General features: G+C 42.4%; 1 protein-coding gene across 1 annotated transcript; it reads right to left on the reverse strand.

Annotated features, from left to right (window-relative positions):
* Positions 1–476: 476 nt before the first annotated feature.
* LOC127430315 (dual specificity protein phosphatase 14-like) lies at positions 477–18557 on the reverse strand. The gene is made up of 2 exons (XM_051680040.1): positions 18370–18557; positions 477–2716 (listed from the first exon to the last, which is right to left on the reverse strand). Exon 2 carries the CDS (start codon positions 2596–2598, stop codon positions 1942–1944), a length of 657 nt encoding a protein of 218 aa, XP_051536000.1. The 5' UTR covers positions 2599–2716; positions 18370–18557; the 3' UTR covers positions 477–1941.
* Between the last annotated feature and the right edge of the window lie 1723 nt (positions 18558–20280).

The raw sequence follows: 20280 nt of genomic DNA on the forward strand, positions 1-20280 counted from the left end.
TGGACCTACAGAGCTGAAATATTCTTCTAAAAACCTTCGTTTGTGTTCTGCAGAAGAAAGTAAGTCATAAACATCTTGGATGACATGAGGGTGAGTAAATGATGAGATTTTTCATTTTTGGGTTAACTCTTTAAGCTGGGATAGAAGAAAGTATTTTAACATAAAAAATTGCAATATACACCAATCAGCCACAACATTAAAACCACCTGACTAATATTGTGTAGGTCCCCCTTGTGCCACCAAAACAGCGGCAACTCGCATCTCAGAATAGCATTCTGAGATGATATTCTTCTCACCACATTTGTACAGAGTGGTGATCTCAGTTACCGTAGACTCTTACAGTTCGAACCATTCTCTGTTGACCGCTTTCATCAACAAGGCATTTCCATCAACAGAGCTGTTGCTCACTGGATGTTTTTTGTTTCTGGCACCATTCGGAGTAAATTCTAGAGACTGTTGTGTGTGGAAATCCCAGGAGATCAGCAGTTACAGAAATACTCAAACCAGCCCATCTGGCACCAACAATCATCCATGCGATTATCTAATCATCCAGTCATGTGGCTGCAGTGCATAAAATCATGCAGATACGGGTCAGGAGCTTCAGTTAATGTTCACATCAACCATCAGAATGGGGAAAAAATGTGATCTCAGTGATTTGGACCGTGGCATGATTGTTGGTGCCAGATGGGCTGGTTTGAGTATTTCTGGAACTGCTGATCTCCTGGGATTTTCACACACAACAGTCTCTAGAATTTTCTCAGAATGGTGCCAAAAACAAAAAAACATCCTGTGAGTGGCAGTTCTATGGACTGGAATGCCTTGTCGATGAGAGAGGTCAACAGAGAATGGCCAGACAGGTTCGAACTGACAAAGTCTACGGTAACTCAGATAACCGCTCTACAATTGTGGTGAGAAGAATATCATCTCAGAATGCTATTCCGCAGAATGCGGGTTGGTGCTGTTTTGGCATCACAAGGGGAACCTACACAATATTAGGCAGGTGGTTTTAATGTTGTGGCTGATTGGTGTACTTTACATGTATGGAAGCTTATGTAGCTTTGCTGTAATTTGTACATATTAAAAATTTAAACATTACATTGAAAAACAGTTTATGCATTTAACAACATAAATACAACATTAAAATATTTCATCCTTTATTAATTTGAACACAAATGATATCTGAACACTTAAAAAAAAAAAAAAATTACATGAAGAATTGTAATTTCTTTTGATAGATGTCGTCTCTTGTTACTGTATAATTACTGCTTCACTACATAAAATAATGATGACTTAAAGTACAAATAGACAAAAATATTATTCATTGAAAAAATGGCTTGACAGTGACTGTCATATTTAATAATCTGCTTTTTATGAAATAAACATTCCAAAGCTTTCAAAATGTTGACTGTGCTTTTAAAGCACTGCTATTTTATATTCCAACATTGCTCTTTATATATAAAATTTAAATTTATATTCAATAACACATCATTCAATATGGAATCTGAAAACTGAAACTGAAATAAAATTGTAAAGTGTCCATCTGTTAAACTGTTTTATGTCTTTTATGTTTAAAAACTTTCAAAACTAGTATCTGTCTTTTTTAGTAATTTCTTCTGAACAAGATATTAAATACACACTGGAATACGAAGTTTTTACTGTTGCTGTTGTTTCAAATTCTACCAGTTATCCTGAGCAGTATGCTCTTGAGGGGAGTCAGTTCAGCATTCAATAATGACCCTATCACTCCTAATCTCATAAGAAAGTGGACCCTTCCCTTTAAAAAAATGGACACAAACTCTCAGGCAAGCACTTGCGTGTCACTTGATCCTCTCGCTGGAGGAACATAGTACGTTTCTGAAGAGGTCGGAAGACGATGGGAGACAGAGATCAGTTATCGGACCTTTTGATACTCTACACTTGAACCAAAGCCCAAACCCCTCTTCACAAGCCCCAGTAAGGTGCCAGGTTTCTACGATCCCGCTCATAGATATCTGGTATGACACCATATGGTGTCTGGATCATTTTCACAGAGTTCCTGCCAAACAGTTTCCTTTCGTACTCAATGAGTTGTTGCCAGAATCCTCCATTAGGACGAATGACGGGTCGCCGGGCCTTCACCCAAGCGTGGGCCTCAGCCAGGGAAACTCTGTGGTACTTCATGAGATAAGCCAAACAAAGCGAGGCGGATCGGCTCACCCCAGCTGCACAATGCACCAAGACGGCTCCCCGTTTGCGGCCCACACTGTGGATCTTATCAGCCACACTGTCAAAATAAAGTGAGATTGGAGAATGGGGCATGTCGGCCAGTGGCACCTTCATGTATTCCATGTGCGGCCAGTTGAAGTTGGGCAGCTCAATGGTGGCGTTCACCACACAGGTAATTCCTTTGGACAGGAGGAGACTGCGGTTGGACGCCACATTCCCACGTCCAATGAACAAGGAAGGGGTGATCTGGGCGATGCCACCCAACAGGCTGCTGGTCTCGGGTACCAGTCGAGGCACAGTTGTAGGCATCACTGAACTGCGGTGATGATGATGATGGTGGTGGTGATGATGGTTATATGAGTGATGAAAGAACCCCTGACTTCGGGAACCCATAGAGGAGCGTATGCAGGTGACGGAGAAATAGAGAGCTTGAGGAGGAGCCAGGATGCCTTTCAGTTCTCCTTGGTCATCTTAAAGCAACTGGTGATATCACACAGACCATTAGATGTATCTAAAACAAACCAAGAGGAATACAAGTTCATTTGAAAAAAGTAGTAATTTAGCAACTAGTCTCACCCTCAGATGGCATGCCAACCAGACTGATCTGTGTTATTAAATGTACGGAAATGTTTACAGGGTGGTGCCAAAAGTGAGTTATTTTTGTAGATGCAAATAATTTAATACAGCAGCCTATTTGCAATTAAATCACTCACATATGCAACTAAATTTCATGCTATGCAACTAAATTGTGTCTGCTATTAGCTACGGGCTAGTAAATATTCAGATACCTAACCCTAAAATTAACCCTAAACTGAGTTGTGTAGTGAAAAATGTGTGTATCAGTGTATGAAATTTTAAACCGTGACAACAGCTTGTATCATTATTGAAAATGCAATTTCATAACATCATATAAATTGATAGAATGTGAAATTTGTACACAAGCTAAAATGTGATTAAATGATAAAGTGAAATATGAAAATAAAAAATAAAATGTACAATCTCGCATTCTATATTGCGTGAAGTCATACAGTATTAATGCTCTATATATTTATACACTGATGAGCCAAAACATTATGACCACTCACAGGGGAAGCGAATAACATTGATCATCTCCTAACAAGGCCACATGTCAATGTCTGGGTAAATTAGATGGTAAGCGAACAATCAGTTCTCGTAGTCAACATGTTGAATGCAGGAGAAATGGGCAGGAGTACAGACCTGAGCGACTTTGACAAGGGCCAAATTGTTATAGCCAGACAACTGGGTCAGACTGGTGAGTACCTACCGACAGTGGTCCGAAAAGGGACAAACCGGCGACAGGGTGTTGGGTGCCCAAGGCTCATCGATGCGCGAGGGTAATGAAGGCTATCCCATCTCCGAACCAAAAGAAGGTCTACTGTGGCACAAGTCACAGAAAATTTTAATGATGGTTATGGGAGGAATGTGTCACAACACACAATGCATCGCACCCTGCTGCATATGGGGCTGCGTAGCACTGTCCACCGAAAGTGCCTACAATGAGCATGCAAGCGTCGGAACTAGCCTCGGAGCAGTGGAAGGTCGCCTGGTCTGATGAGTCCCATTTTCTTTTACATCACGTTGATGGCAGTGTATGTGTGCGCCGTTTACCTGGGGAAGTCATGGCACCAGGATGCACTGTGGGAAGACGGTGGAGGGAGTTTGATGCTCTGGGCAATTTTCTGCTGGGAAACCCTGGGTCCGGCCATTTACTATGTGGATGTCAATTTGACACGTGCCACCTACCAAGACATCGTTGCACACCAGGTACACCCCTTCATGGAAATTATATTCCCTGATGGAAGTGGGCTCTTTCAGCAGGATAATGCACACTGCCACACTACACACATTGTTTGGGAATGGTTTGAGGAACATGATGAAGAGTTCAAGGTGTTGCCCTAGCCTCCAAATTCCCCAGATCTCAATCCGATTAAGCATCTGTGGGATGTACTGGACCAAGAAGGCCGATCTATGGCAGCTCCACCTCGCAACTTACAGGACTTGAAGGATCTGGTCCTAATGTCTTGGTTCCAGATACCACAGGACAACTTCAGGGGTCTTGTAGAGTCCATGCCTCGGCGGGTCGGCGCTATTTTGGCAGCACGTGGAGGACCAATAGTATATTAGGCATGTGGTCTTGTTTTGGCTCATCAGTGTGTATATGTGTGTGTGCGTGTGTGTGTGTGTGTGTGTGTGTGTGTATACACAACCGCAACTCCAAAAAAGTTGGGACAGTATGAAAAATGCTAATAAAATCAAAAAGGAGTGATTTGTAAATTACAAATTGTAAATTGGGGAATACAAACATTTAAGAGGCTATGAGAAGCATCAATGAGTGTGTCTGTGAAATTTTTGTAAAGAATATTGAAAAGGACATCCCCGCAAATACTGAGGACATGAGACTTTGTGTAAAGTAAGGTGTTAACTCACAATCTTTATCTAAATGTAAAAAGGCAGCTTTTTTTTTTTGTTGTTGTTTTTTTTTGAGAAGGCAGCTGACCTTGAGGCAAATGCTCCTATCCACTCGATGTTTCAGAGAATTGGGGTTACAGAATACATAACTGTGGCAGCGGGGGCGTGGTCAAGCATCTCTCCGGAGAGAGAAAGCGGTAAGGGCGCTTACACCCGAGCTAAATTATGTCTAACACCTGTCTCTAATTTCAGTGAGCACGGGGAGAGCGGCATAAATAGAGCGACACAACACTCAGTCGAGAGAGAGAATTACAGACAGCTGTACTGTGTGTTTTTGGTTGTGTGTTTTAGTTGTTCATTAAATTATTATTTAAGTTGTCAAGCCGGTTCTCGCCGCCTCCTTTCCACTGAACCCCCTTACACTGGTGCCGAAACCCGGGAAGGAGGAGGGATTCCTGTCGCAGGGTCCTCGACACTGCCGTCCACCCAGGGGAGTGCCGCTGCCGTCCGACGGGGGACAGAGTAGCCCGACCACCCGGACGCGGGGAACGTCCGCCGTCCGCGAGGCAAGTGGGGACGGGACTCCCCGACCGCCTGGAGCGAGGGAGCCGCTGCCGGGGTCGGAGGAGTGCCCTGCCGTCCTCCGGGAACGCGGAGGGGTCGAGAGAAGACCGCCGTCCGCGGGGGGGAGAAGGGAAGCGACTCCCCGACCGCCTGGAGTGGTAGGGCCGCTGCCAGGGGCGGAGGAGAGTCCCCATGGGAGGCCGGGAACGCGGAGGGGCGTTCTGTCCGCTGGGGGTCGGAGGTCTGACTCCGGTCCGCCCGGGGAGGAGCAGCTGCAGTCTGCCTGAGAGGGTGGAGTAGTTCGAGGACCACGCGACGGCGCATCAGAGAACCGGCTTGACAACTTAAATAATAATTTAATGAACAACTAAAACACACAACCAAAAACACACAGTACAGCTGTCTGTAATTCTCTCTCTCGACTGAGTGTTGTGTCGCTCTATTTATGCCGCTCTCCCCGTGCTCACTGAAATTAGAGACAGGTGTTAGACATAATTTAGCTCAGGTGTAAGCGCCCTTACCGCTTTCTCTCTCCGGAGAGATGCTTGACCACGCCCCCGCTGCCACAATAACCTATTGTTCTCTTTCATCATTTCATGTTCGAGATCCACCTTGCCCTATACACTCACAAGGAGATGCTGTCAGCCAAAAGGATGGTCTCCTAATTAAAGGCAGTGCCTGACACATGCTATATAATATTAGCAGGCTCTATAACCTATAAACATAACAAAGCAGGGAGAAGAGGCCATGCATTGTGTTTGGTGTGAAACCTGTGGGGTGACACGTACACAGTTTGAGGGAGTAAGGGATATGGGTGAACCCATTATGAAGAACCCACACCCAAAACTGCATTCGCTACTGGGGCTCTGGTGACATCAAGTCAGTAGTACCTGACAAAATTGTGGGGGGAAACCCAACATGCAGCTGAACAAATGTCTTGCAGAGAGACTTCCTGTATCAGTGCCCAGGAAGCAGCTGTGGAATGGGCCCTAAGGCCTGAAGGGTACCGAGGAGCCCCTTAGAGCTATATGCCAAAGATATTGCTTCCACAAGCCAATGGGAAAGGCATGTGGGGGGAAGCCTATGAGACAAAGAGCTGGTCACTCTTTCTGATAGTCTCAGTCCTACGCATATACATGTGGAATTCATGCACAGGACACAAAGCATTCAGCCTCATCCTCCACAGAAGTGAAAGGAAGTGGATGGAAAGCACAGCTCTAACACCTCCCCTTTGAATTTAGGGAAACACTTAGGCATAAAGGCTGGATTGGGTCTAAGAGAAACCTTCTCCATGCCTGGGAAAAATCTTGTACAAGAAGAATGAACAGAGATGGCATGCAGATCACTGACACGTCTGGCTGATGCCAATGCCAGGAGTATAGGTGTTTTGTAAGAGAACAACTTAAAAGAAATATTCTCCAAGGGCTCGAAAGGTTACTGTGAAAGGACTTCCAGCACCATGGAGAGGTCCCATTCAGGAACAAGCCTCCTAATAACTGACACAGAACGGCGAGCACCCTTCATGTATCTACGAATGAGAGGATGCTGCCCTACCGCTGTGTCAGTGAAGCCAGTATGGCAAGCAGAAATGGCTGCCAGGTAAACCTTGATGGTCAAAAAGGATTTCCCTTTGTCCAAAATGTTTGGTAAAAAGCATAGTATATCAGTAACTGAACACTGATATGACACCAAATGATGTGTTTACAATATTTTTCAAACACTCGCCACTTACAATCATAAAAAGACCTCATGGACGAGGCCCTAGCATTCTGTATGGTGGCGACCACCTTTGGGGGAAGCCCCAATGTGTTCAGTTGGACCTCTCATTGGCCAGACCCATAGCACCACCCTGTCTGTGTGAGGGTGATATATTTCTTCATTAGCTTGAGACAAGAGGTCTGTGCGCAAGGGAACGGGCATGGCTGGGCATAAAGGAGAGGAATTATCTCCGCCAGCCACGGTGCTTTGGGCCATCTGGGCACTATGAGAATTAGTGTCAAGCTCTGCTCTTTCACTCTGTCTAGAGTGGGAAAAATCAAGCTGAGTGGGGGAAAAGCATAGATCAGCACACTGGGCCATGGATGTGCCAGTGCGTCTACACCGAATGGATCGTCCTTGTCCTTTAGCGAGAATAACGTAGGCAATGGGTGTTTTCACACGAGGTGAAGAGATCGATGGAAGTCCAACCGAATCTCTCCCATAACATGCACAATACTTCAGGGTGGAGTCACCACTCTCCTCAACAGGAGATCCGCACCCAAGTTCAAAACACCCAGGATGTGAGTCGCGCATAATGGGAGGAAGTGCTGACTGCTCCATACCAAAAGTTTGTGGGCTAGGCAGTGAAGCTGAGGGGAGCGCATCCCTCCTTGGCGATTGATGTGCGCTACAGCTGTGGAATTGTCGCAGTGCACTAGAACATGATGCCCCTGAAGGCGGCGCAGAAAATGTCTTGGAGCCTTCCATACAGTAAGGAGCTCAAGATAATTTATGTGAGCTGAGCATAATTCGGTCAACAACATCCATTTCACTGTTCTGCCCTCCTGGGTGGCACCCCACCCGGACAGGGAAGTGTCTGTAGATACGACTTTTCGTAACATAACCGCCCCTAGAGGCATCCAGCATGTATAAAACTCATTCAGTGGTGCAATGCTGATGTGCAAGCATGGAACACTATAACAGTGTGACGGATATCGCGCAGGGGGCTGAGATGATGGGACAAAATCCATTTCATGAAAGCTCTCTTCCTCAAAAGCCCCAAAGGCAAAACCTGGATGGCTGATGCCATAAGGCCCTGTAGTCTAAGACAAATGCGACACTGCACGCTCACTCCCTCTTTGAACTGTGAGAGACAATTCATCAGAGACAGAATGCACTCTTCTGACAGATGAGCGTGCATCACAATGGAATTTAGCACTAGTCCCAGAAAAGTGACATTCTGGGAGTTCAATTGCTCTTGCTCAGATTTACTCTGCAACTAACGATTATTTTGATAATCGATTAATCTAACGATTATTAGAACGATTATTCGACTATTCTGCGACTATTGCAATGACTAATCATTAGCTCTTAACCGATTATTCAGCTTGTGCCCGACTTAAAAGGTTGTATTAAACGTGCTTACTAACAATAAAGAGGAAAAAATCATCTTTTAAAAATACCTCTAAATGACATTCACTGAATTAAAGGGGGAAAAAATAATTTGTATTAAGTTTAATTCATTAAAGAAATTTACAGCAAAAAATCGTGTTTTTGTCTTGTTTTCCACTTAAAATTGTATAAAAATCCTTAAAACAAGATACATTTACTTGAAGTAACAAACTCAGCAAAAAAAGAAATGTCCTCACTTTCATCTGCTTTTATTTTCAGCAAACTTAACATGTGTAAATAATTGTATGAACATAAAAAGATTCAACAACTAAGACATAAACTGAACAAGTTTCACAGACATGTGACTAACAGAAATGGAATAATGTGTCCCTGAACAAAGGGGTCAAAATCAAAAGTAACAGGAAGTATCTGGTGTGGCCACTAGCTGCAAGATACAAGGTACTGCAGTGCATCTCATCCTCATGGACTGCACCAGATTTGCCAGTTCTTGCTGTGAGATGTTACCCCACTTTTCCACCAAGGCACTTGCAAGTTCTCGGACATTTCTGGGGGGAATGGCCCTTGCCCTCACCCTCCAATCCAACAGGTCCCAGACATGCTCAATGGGATTGAGATCCGGGCTCTTTGCTGGCCATGGCAGAACACTGACATTCCTGTCTTGCAGGAAATCATGCACAGAATGAGCAGTATGGCTGGTGGCACTGTCATGCTGGAGGGTCATGTCAGGATAAAGCCTGCAGGAAGGGTACAACATGAGGGAGGATGTCTTCCCTGTAACACACAGCGTTGAGATTCCCTGCAATGACAACAAGCTCAGTCCGATGATGCTGTGACACACAGCCCCAGACCATGACAGACCCTCCACCTCCAAATCGATCCTGCTTCAGAGTACAGGCCTCGGTGTAACGCTCATTCCTTCGATAAACGCGAGTCCAACCATCACCCCTGGTGAGACAAAACCGTGACTCGTCAGTGAAGGGCCCTTTTTGCCAGTCCTGTCTGGTCCAGCGAAGGTGGGTTTGTTCCCATTTTGTGCCATTGTTGCCGGTGATGTCTGGTAAGGACCTGCCTTACAACAGGCCTACAAGCCCTCAGTCTAGCCTCTCTCAGCCTATTGCGGACAGTTGCAGCACTGATGGAGGGATTGTGCATTCCTGGTATAACTCGGGCAGTTGATGTTGCCATCCTGTACCTGTCCCGCAGGTGTGATATTCGGATGTACCGATCCTGTGCAGGTGTTGTTACACGTGGTCTGCCACTGCGAGGATGATCAGCTGTCCTTCCTGTCTCCCTGTAGCGCTGTCTTAGGCATCTCACAGAACGGACATTGCAAGTTATTGCCCTGGCCACATCTGCAGTCCTCATGCCTCCATGCAGCATGCCTAAGGCACGTTCACGCAAATGAGCAGGGACCCTGGGCATCTTTCTTTTTGGAGTCAGTAGACAGGTCTCTTTAGTGTCCTAAGTTTTTATAACTGTGACCTTAATTGCCTACCGTCTGTAAGCTGTTAGTGTCTTAACGACCGTTCCACAGGTGCATGTTCATTAATTGCATGGAAAACACTGTTTAAACCCTTTACAATAAAGATCTGTAAAGTTATTTGAGTTTATAAGATATTTAGACTTGCTTTAAGAAAACGTATCTTAAATATAAGTGTATTTTGTATATAAGTGGCAGGGCATGTTTGCGACTGCTGGTTGCCGGTGTTCACAGGTGAGGTGGGTTTGGGATGAGCCATGTTACAGGAAAAACTCAGTAGTGATTGACCGAAATCACAGGCGGTTAGCCGAGATGCAGGGAAAAAGGCAATGAGAAAAGGTGCCAGCCGTTAAGAAATGAGGGCCAGTGAGCATGGGTGGCTTGCAGGCTGAATAAAACAGCAAACTGTCAAGAACTTTGGCAGTCATGCCTGGCAAAGGCTGATCTGAAGATATGTCCTGCTGCATACTGTTTAGTGAGAGCCAAATTTTAAAACCAGTCGAGCTGTGAGAACTTTGTATAGAGGTCACGAGAAGCAAATGTCAACTGACGAAAGTAGCACATATAGGTCCTTTTATTCCCTCAGGTAAGGCTGGTTCCTTACAGTGGCATAGGAGCGCATGTCCAGTCTTTCAAGCCAGACTTGGTACAATTGGATGCTTCTGCAGAGGTCAGGTGCGTATGCCCTTCCCATAGGTGGATCTCGACCACAAGATGATGAAAGAGAACACCTGTTTCCCAAAACCAGCATGTAGATCACTCGTTAAAAACTCAAACTTAGAGGAATATTCCAGGTTCAATACAAGTTAAGATCAGTCGACAGCATCTGTGGCATAATATTGATTAGCACAAAAATTTATTTTGACTCATCTCTCTTTTTCTTTAAAAAATAAAAAAAATGGGTAACAGTGAAGCACTTACAACGAAAGTGAATGGGGGCCAAATTTTGAACATTAAAATACACACTGTTTCAAAAGTATAACCACAAGAGACAAAAGATATGCATGTTAACATGATTTTAGTGTGATAAAATCACTTACGAACCTTTTCTGTGTAAAGTTGTATCCAATTTTACAACTTTGTTGCCATGACAATGTAATGTCAACAAACCCTAAAATCATAAAATGACTGTAAAAATGACAATTTAAACAACTTTACAGCTCAAATAATACATGAATTGTAACAGAAGAATTAATGTAAGTGCTTTTATACAATTATAAGCTTCACATTTCTGCCTTTAAACCCTCCAAAGATTGGTGAAAAAAAGTGCTCTCTAACCTCTGTAACAAGGTTCAAGGAATGAGGAATGAGACAGCAGATCCAAACACAAAGGTACATTTATTAATAACAGAAAACATGTAGCCGGGGCCCCAAACAAACCGAATGGAAGAGTCACAAATTGGTGTAAACCAAACAGTGTGGAGAAGGCTGTTTTTTCACAGGACATCAGTGTTAAGGGGATCTGCCAATATCCCTTTGTTAAATCCAGAGTCGAATAAAAGCGAGCCGTGCCCAACCGATCGAGCAGTTCGTCAACCCGAGGCATTGGATAAGCATCAAATTTCGACACCGCGTTAACTTTTCTATAATCCACACAGAACCGGACCGAGCCATCGCTCTTAGGTACCAGAACCACCGGGCTGGCCCAATCACTGTGGGATTCTTCTATTACCCTCATAATTCTTCCCGTAATACCTGTTTCTTGTATTCGGGAAGCGGGAGGGACGACTACGTACCACTACCCCTGGGGTTGTCTCGATGTGGTGTTTTATGAGATTAGTGCGGCCGTGGAGAGGCGAGGACACGTCAGAGAAATTATTTTGCATCCTGGCAACCTCCGTATGTTGTGACGTCGAGAGGTGGTCTCCACAAGGGACCGGGGTGAACTGATTGGCTTTTAGATTCATCTCCTCCCTCTCTGGAACTACCATCGGCAAGGATACAGGGACCGCCTCTCTCCATGGTTTCAGTAGGTTGAGGTGGTAAATCTGACATGCCCTGCCCCATCCATACGCAATACCTCACATTCGACTTCCCCAACTTGCCGTGTGACCTCAAAGGGCCCTTGCCACTTCGCAAGTAATTTCGAGCTCGATGTGGGCAGCAATACAAGTACTTTATCTCCCTGTGCAAACTCCCATAGCCGAGCTCCACTGTTATACAGTCAGGACTGTCATTCTTGCGCCTGTAGCAAATTCTCCTGTGATAGTCGCCCCAGTGTGTGGAGTTTTGCTCTCAGCTAAAGAACGTATTGAATTTCATTTTTGCTCTGTGAAGGTCCCTCCTCCCGAATTTCCTTCATGATGTCTAACACGCCATGGGGCTTACACCCATTTAACAAACGGGGGAAACCCCGTGGAGGTTTGCGGGACCTCTCGGACTGCAAATAACGGGTTCGAGCCACTTACCCAATTCCAAGCATCTTTGTGCAAGAACTTACGAATCATATTCTTTAAGGTCTTATTAAATTGTTCGACCAAGCCGTCCATTTGTGGATGGTACACGCTTGTCCAAATCGATTTAATACCCAATAATTTGTACAGCTCTCATAGTGAACATGACATAAAAGCCGTGCCCTGATCAGTGAGAATTTCTTTCAGAATCCCCACTCGGGAGATCATTTTGAAGAGTGCCTCCTCAACACTGCGTGCTGAGATGTTGTGCAGCAGCACTGCTTCCAGATATCACGTTGTTTAATGCACCAGGAATAATGCAAAGCGATGCCCGCGTGCTGTCCGATGAGGTCCATGCCAATTCGCTCAATCAACAGAAGGGGGCGCAATGGTGCTTTTGGAGCGGCCGGCGGATTCACCAGCTGACATTCACGGCATGCCACACACCACCGGTGAACATCCCCATGAATGCCCGGCCAATAGAAACGGGCCATGAGACGGCTTAGTGTTTTCCCCTGTCCCAAGAGACCTGCCATCGGATTATGAGTCGCCTGGAATAACATTTCCCGACGGCTCTTTGGTGTCAACAACTGGGTTGTATTTTCATTTGTCTGAGTGTCCTGTTTCACTCTATACAACCGATCTTAAATACGGACATGTGAGTGCGATGCTTGGCTGGAGACATTGAGCATCAATCACTTTCACTTGGTCAAACGTGCTTCAGGGTTTCGTCTCGCAACTGCACTAGTGGGAAATCCCCTACCGGGAATTCCCTAAGGGTGGGGGAGGATGACACCTCCCTTTCCCCAGTGTCAGCCTGACGTGGAGCAGCCGCAGACGGCCAAGGCCACGCCTCCCCAGCCAGCGCTTCGCACATCCCACACCGATTTACTTTCTCACAGGACCAATCCACACACAACCCCTTCAATAATGATCGAAAAGCCAGCCAATTATTTCCCAAAATTAGCGGATGGTGAGGTGAGGATTAACCACCGCCTAAATATTATGCTTTTGTCCCCAGAATATTACCGTGATGGTCACTATAGGATAATCATTAATATCCCCATGCACACACCTCACCTTCAACCAATTATTTGCCTCCAATGCCCCATTTTTAACCAAGCATTGATGAATGGAGGTTTGATTATAACCTGAATTGCTACCTGAACAACCAAGGCTTGGTATGTACCCCCCTTAATACTTGGGGGTATTTGGTACGTCCCTGCCCAATCGAGAATTTTGGATCGTTCCACGGACAAAACATGATAAAATATCTGTCCAAGAGCATTCAGTATACAAAGAACTCCAGACAACATGAGTTGTTGAATATCAGATGTGATCTAGGAGCTTTAGTCAACTTTATACCGTTCATGCCATTGAAGAGATGGTAAGTCTTTCCCTCACAACCTTGTTGTCATTCCCATTAAAAATCAAGGCTGGCGCTAGCATGAACAAGGTCTTAGATTTATTCAGCGTTTAAAGAACTAAAATCGCAAAAAACTAGTTTAAAATGATCAAGGCATGTTTTCCACCCTACTTTTCACTAAATGAACACAATTATTGTCATTCATACACACTAACATAATAAAATATTTACCAACATATCTTTTTACTAATATATTTTAAAATGTGAAAAATGGCACATGCATGGTTTTGAAATGATTCATGAAAATAAATCGAACTTCCCAACTGTGTTTTTATCAGTTTAAAGCCCAAAGTATACTTGGTCAAACGGTACAGGATGCGTGACACAATTTTCGTCATCAGCAGAGTGCTTGAGCACTCAACCTGCGCAGCCCTATTTTTCTAACTGTGCATCTTTGAACGCGCAGAATGCGCATGCGTGGATCCACAAGGTGGCAATACTCACAAATGAGCCGTTGCTGTCACGAAGAAACGCTAGATGACGTAATCACCGGTCAATAACAGGAGACGAAGGTAAAAATAACAGTAGATATGCACGTCAAGAGCACGTGTGTGAAGAAGTCAGGAGATGCCTGCATTTGTATAACTGAGGGCATATAAAAACATCTTAATGGGTAACTCCTGAAGTGAAATTGTCCGGCGTCTCATAGCAGTTGTGTATGCGCGCACCGTCAAATGGATTATACTTCGATAGGCTCAGTCTCTGAGCTTTTGCGTCAAAATCTAAGTATACTTTGGGCTTAAGGGATAGCTCACCCAAAATCATGTTGTTCCAAACCCGCACGACTTCCTTCAGTGGAACACAAAAGGAGATGTTAGGCATAGGCAGAATGTTAGGGACTGACAGCTTCAGTCACTATTCACTGTCATTGAATGGAAAAAAAGATGCAATGAAAGTGAATGGTGACTGAGGCTGTTAGTTTTTAACAATTTTCCTAATATCTCCTTTTGTGTTCCATGGGAGAAAGTCATGTGGGTTTGGAACAACATGAGGTGAAAGAATAAATGATGACTGTCTAATTTTACCCTTTTTCTATCCCTTTAAATTAGAAATGCTATTCACTTGATCTGTCTAAATGCTTTTACTGTATACTCCTGAAACAAGAAACTCATAACATGCTCTTTGGGATGCTTAATGGGCAAATAATAAGGGTCCCACTCTATATTAGGTGTCTTTAACTACTATGTACTAACATTAAAATAGATACAATACAATGTATTTATTGAGTAACTACATGTTGTTCTGCAAAATTCTCGCAAGATTCACATTTGCTGCTGCTGATATTGAGGTACAGGTAGGTTTAGAAGTAGGAGTAGGGTAAGGGTTGGTGTAGGGTTAACTGTGTAACTACAGATGTAATTAAATTCAGGTCCTTTAAATGTAAGTACAATGCATCAACACCAATGCACACAATACATTTTTATTAATTGCTTAATTACATAGTAATTAAAGACACCTGAAATTATGTGGTTCCATAATAAGTGCAGGCAAACCCTCACAATATTCACAATGTTGCTTAATTGTATATGATGTGCAAAATCATTGCAAATATGTTATGAATATTCTATGTATTATCCAGCCCTTTAAAGCACAGGTCTATACGCGCTCTCCCAAAATGTTTAGACACTTGTAGAACCACACAGTATTCATGTAATGCATAAAGACCTGGCACACTTTAAAGTGGCAAGAGGACCATCGATTTATGGCAGTGTCCTTGTGCCTGGTGGCCTGCTACTGTGTTTGCATTAATAAAATGTACTGCCCCAGTTCGTGCCGGTTGTCTCCCTGAGCCTTCCTCTACATCAATGAATAACAGCCTGCCTGCTATTCTCATGAGACTCAGATCACATTTTACAGTCATTTACAGTCTTAAACATGCTCTCAAGCAGGACACACTCTCTCTCTCTCTCTCTCTCTCTGGCTGTCACTCATTTTTTCACACTTAAACTGTATCATTGGGTTCTCATGGATGCCTTTTGTGGTGCTCTAAAAACTTTACTTCACGGCTTTCAACTTGTTAGCACAAATGGTCAGTCATTTTGGCAGTGTCATTTTAGCAGAGTGTTTTTTGGGAAAATTGGTCTTGCGTCCACCTGGCTTATGTTACATTGGTGCAAAAGCCCATTTCCAGACTGTACAGCTGAGAGAGGAAAACTTTTGTGAGCTGTTCTTAGTTGGTGCCGTGACCCAGTGACTAACAAAGATATATAAAGATATATGAGAAAGATATATATAGCCTAACAGCTAAGATTCTCCTCTGTAACCCAAAGTGCTGATTGAGTCAAAGTTCTCACTGCTGACTACCACTCTGTACACTATTTATTCTGAGAATAAGTGGACAACTGGAAAGAGAGAGAGACATGAGTTTTAGAAGCCAAAACCATATGATTTTCTTTCTTCGGTGGAACACAAAATGAGTAATTTTGAAGAATGGTCAAGCTGTTCTTTTCCATACAAAAACATACAGTCTATGATAGCTTTGTGTGAGGAACAATAGACCAAAATTTGTTGTTATTCACTGACAATCTTCCCCTCCGTCATAGCTCTCAAATCTTATTTGCACTTCCACATATTCAAACTTGCCATGTGGAGTTTGGTTACAAGACATGCGAGAACCAGTGGCATTTTTGTCACTGACATTAAAACTGGCGCAACAACTCTTGATACAACAAGTTTGACAAATTAGATTCGGAAGGGAGGATTTTCAACTAATAATGACTACATTTCGGAATGCTTTTCACAAAAAGCTATCATATGGCTTCAGAAGATTTGGAATATGTATTCGGAAGGGATGTGGTTACATTAGGTGCATGAGTCATATGGACTAGTTTTATGGTACTTTTTTGTCTTTTTTTGGAATTTGATAGCACCTATTCACTGTATACCTTCATTGTATGGAAAAGAGCAGTGTGACCATTGTTCAACATTTCTTCTTTTTTGTGTTCCACAGAAGAAAATCACACAGGTTTAGAACAACATGAGAATAAGTAAATGGTGACAGAGTTTTCATTTTTGGGTAAAATATTCCTTGAAAACTGAACATGTACTTGTGTTTATCGTTGATGCACTTTGGCTTGAGTGTCTATGAAAAGGCTGTTGATTACAAGCTTATTAGCAATCAATAAATCTTAAATTAATGTCTTCTTCATTGGAAGCGAGCCATTTATTTGACTAGAGACACAGTTATTCACTCTCTCCACCGTGGACTGCTAGAGTGAACATGTATTCTTGGCATGACAGTAATGGGCTGCTATGTCAACCACACACACACACACTCAGATGCATCACTCAGTGTGTGTCTCTAGATCTGTCAACACCAGTGCACATCACAGATTCTGTACCTCAGATGCCACCTCTCTCAATGAGGATATTCTCCCAGAGTCTGATTCCACCTCTGCCAGCATTAAAGGGAACGAGAGACACCTGCTGAGAAACCCGAGTGCCAAAATGGCAACCCTTCTTCCACCCCAAATGTAGAAACCAGGAAACTGAACCTGAGCTGTGTTTACACTACCCGCTTAATCGTGTCAATGGCCTAATTAAACAATCCTTGCTGATTCAACAAGTGGCTCCAACTGAAAGCATTAAAAAGTGAAACTGTTAACATTTTAAAAGATTACAGGTTAATAGCCTGTATTAAAGATGCCAACAGACTATCAGGCTAATAAGCCAAGCAGTCCTTTATCTTTTTAAATAATGGGGTTTCAAAATAATTTTTTAATAAAAACAAATGAAATATTTAATTGCAAACTGTGCAATTGTTAATAGACATTCCCATATCTAATTCGTGTTGTCAACTGATTTGAGTTATTCCAATATCTGAAACCAATATCTAGACACTGTTAATGCAGAGTTATTACACAGCTTCTGGAATGCTTGATTCTTATTAGTAAAACGCAGCATTCTGTGGTCAAATATTTTTGTTAAATGACCGCTAAACTGTATATGATCGCTGTCCCAGGCAACTTACACATTTCCTACACTGTGCAACACTTTGGAGGTCTATCACAATTACTCAGATATCTGACATTAGTTTACAGCTTACAGGAAGTTAAATAAAATATCAGTTTGGATATGTGAACATGTAACTTGGACATGTCATTAATTTTAAATAATGTTTTTATGTAGCTGTGGGAAGCCTGCAAAAAAATAAAAAATAATTTCCATTAAATTGACTTGCGCAATCTTTAAAGTTTTATTAATTTAATTTTGTTATAAATTACACAATTTAAATGCATTTAGCGCCTGATGTCTGACTCTGTCATGCACATTAACCTGTTCCAGTCCATCTATGGCATCTATTTAAAAAGATGTATAAGATTGTTATAACGCGTGCTGCCACAAAATACCTACAACTGGCATGGTGACGACCTGTTGGCTACACAATTTGCATCAAAATGACTATTTAGTTAAAACTACCTCTAGGGACAGAAAATCATTGCGAACACGGCAAATAAACGTCGCGGAAAATTACAACTATTCTGCGCCTCACACGATGAGTGCGCGCGCTCATTTCGCGCGCAGTATAACGAGCGTTTTCTTTTTCTTTCTTTAAAAGATGAATGCGTGTAATATACGCAATTGTGTCGCAGAAATACACTTGTCAATTTTCGTGACATAAAGAGATACACATCAGAACAGCTGCATTTACTAAATTCACATTGTTGCGTTAACACCAGTGTAGACTTGTTCTATTTAATTAGATTACTCGTGTCTCTTTGACCCGCTCCAAATCCCCGCAAAGAGCAGACTTAACTTACCTGCTAACTTCCAAACACTGAAGGTTAATGTCCTCTAAAATTATGTTCGGATGAATTCATTAGAGGCAGCATTTATTTGAATAGCAGTGCCAACAAGCAGATATTTCGAGATTATTCCGTAAAATGTGACAACTCCACGCGTTTCCCAGTGATGGAGGTGAGCGTGCGCGCGTAGCTATGGTGAGTGTGTCTGACAACAGGAAATTTTCTATTGAGAAAACATACGCTTAAAGAGCACAGAGGCGCCTCCCCCGTCCAACACTACAGCCAGTCCTCATACTGACTCATCAAGATCCACACTCCGCTACAAATATGACAAGACATTCAGAATAACAAACATCATGTGCAAATGAGGGTAACGCGCGCGCTAGTGAATTTAAAGGGCCTCAGCAAGTTTATGTGGGTGGTGAAATTGTGCTGGTCATCTTATCGATCTAAACTGATCGAATAGTTACAACTGTATACATTTTGTTATGATGAACAGTTACCGAAAATTTAGATATCTAAATAACTGACCTTATTTAGTATATTTGTCAGTTTATATATAAGGCTCCAAAAAAGAAAGTAGCATGGCACCGTTGCTCAAACAATTCATAATCTCTGTATGTGGATATAATAAATGAAATATTTCACCCAAAAATGAAAATTCTGTCATCATACTCACCCAGTCGTTCATACGACTTTCTATCTTCCATCAAACATAAAATGAGATATTTTGCTGAATATCTAGGATGCTCTTTTCCATACATCGAAAATGGTTGGTGATTCAAACTGGAGGTCAGTTTTCAGTTAATAACTAAAATTTAGATTAAATAAATAAAGTCAGCCTGAAAGTAATCCATACGACTCCATAGTTTAGATACATGTCTTCAGAAGTGGTATGATAGGTGTGGGTGAGAAACAAACCAATATTTAAGTCCTTTTTACCATCAATCTCTACTTTCACTTTCACATTCTTCTTTTGTTTTTTGGCGATTCGCATTATTCGCCTCCTACTGGGCAGGGAGGAGAATTTATAGTAAAAAAAAGGACTCTCACCCACACCTATTATATCACTTCTGAAGACATGTATTTAAATACTGGATTCGTATAGATTACTTTTATGCTGCCTTTATGTGCTTTTCAGAGCTTAAAAATTTTGCCATTCACTTGCATTGTATGGACCTATAGAGCTGAGATGTTCTTCTAAAAAAATTTTGTGTTCAGCAGAAGAAAGAAACTCATGCACATCTGGGATGGCATGAGGGTGAGTAAACTGTTAGAGGATTTTCATTTTTGGGTGTACTATTCCTTTAACTGTTTTCAGATATTGATGATTCAACTTGTATGACATCCTCTCTAAAATGAGTATTTCCCCTCTCAAAATACCACTTGCCACCTTCCAGCAATAGTAAGTATTGTAAATAATGGTTTTGACGGGCTGCAAAAAAATTGTTTTTTTTTTAAAGGACAGCAAGCCCTTTGATATGTCCTGCCCCAACTTCACAGGAAAGAATGTTGCATACATCAAACTATTTCATTGGGTAGTTAGTGATTAGTGTGTTTTTCAAATGATTGAAATCAAGTAAATTACATTTTTAAGAGTTAATGCATTTTTAACTCAGAATTTACATATTTAAAACACCCCATCTTACATTTGTAAAGAGCCTCTTAGAGGACAGGGAGAGAATTTATTTTCTGAATGTCTCCCTTTCAATACATTAACCCTGGTTTTACTATAGTAATATTGCAGTAACCATGAATTGGACACAATTAACCATAGTTTTACTACAGTAATACTGTATCCAAATAGTAGGCTTAACTTAATGGTAAATTGTTTCATTGTAGTAAAATTGTGGTAAGCATGACTGTAGTAACCATGGTTAATCTTGTGATTAGTATGGTATTACTGCAAATACCATGGTTAAACTA

This window comes from Myxocyprinus asiaticus, chromosome 39, assembly GCF_019703515.2.
Source record: "Myxocyprinus asiaticus isolate MX2 ecotype Aquarium Trade chromosome 39, UBuf_Myxa_2, whole genome shotgun sequence".
NCBI lineage: Eukaryota > Metazoa > Chordata > Actinopteri > Cypriniformes > Catostomidae > Myxocyprinus > Myxocyprinus asiaticus.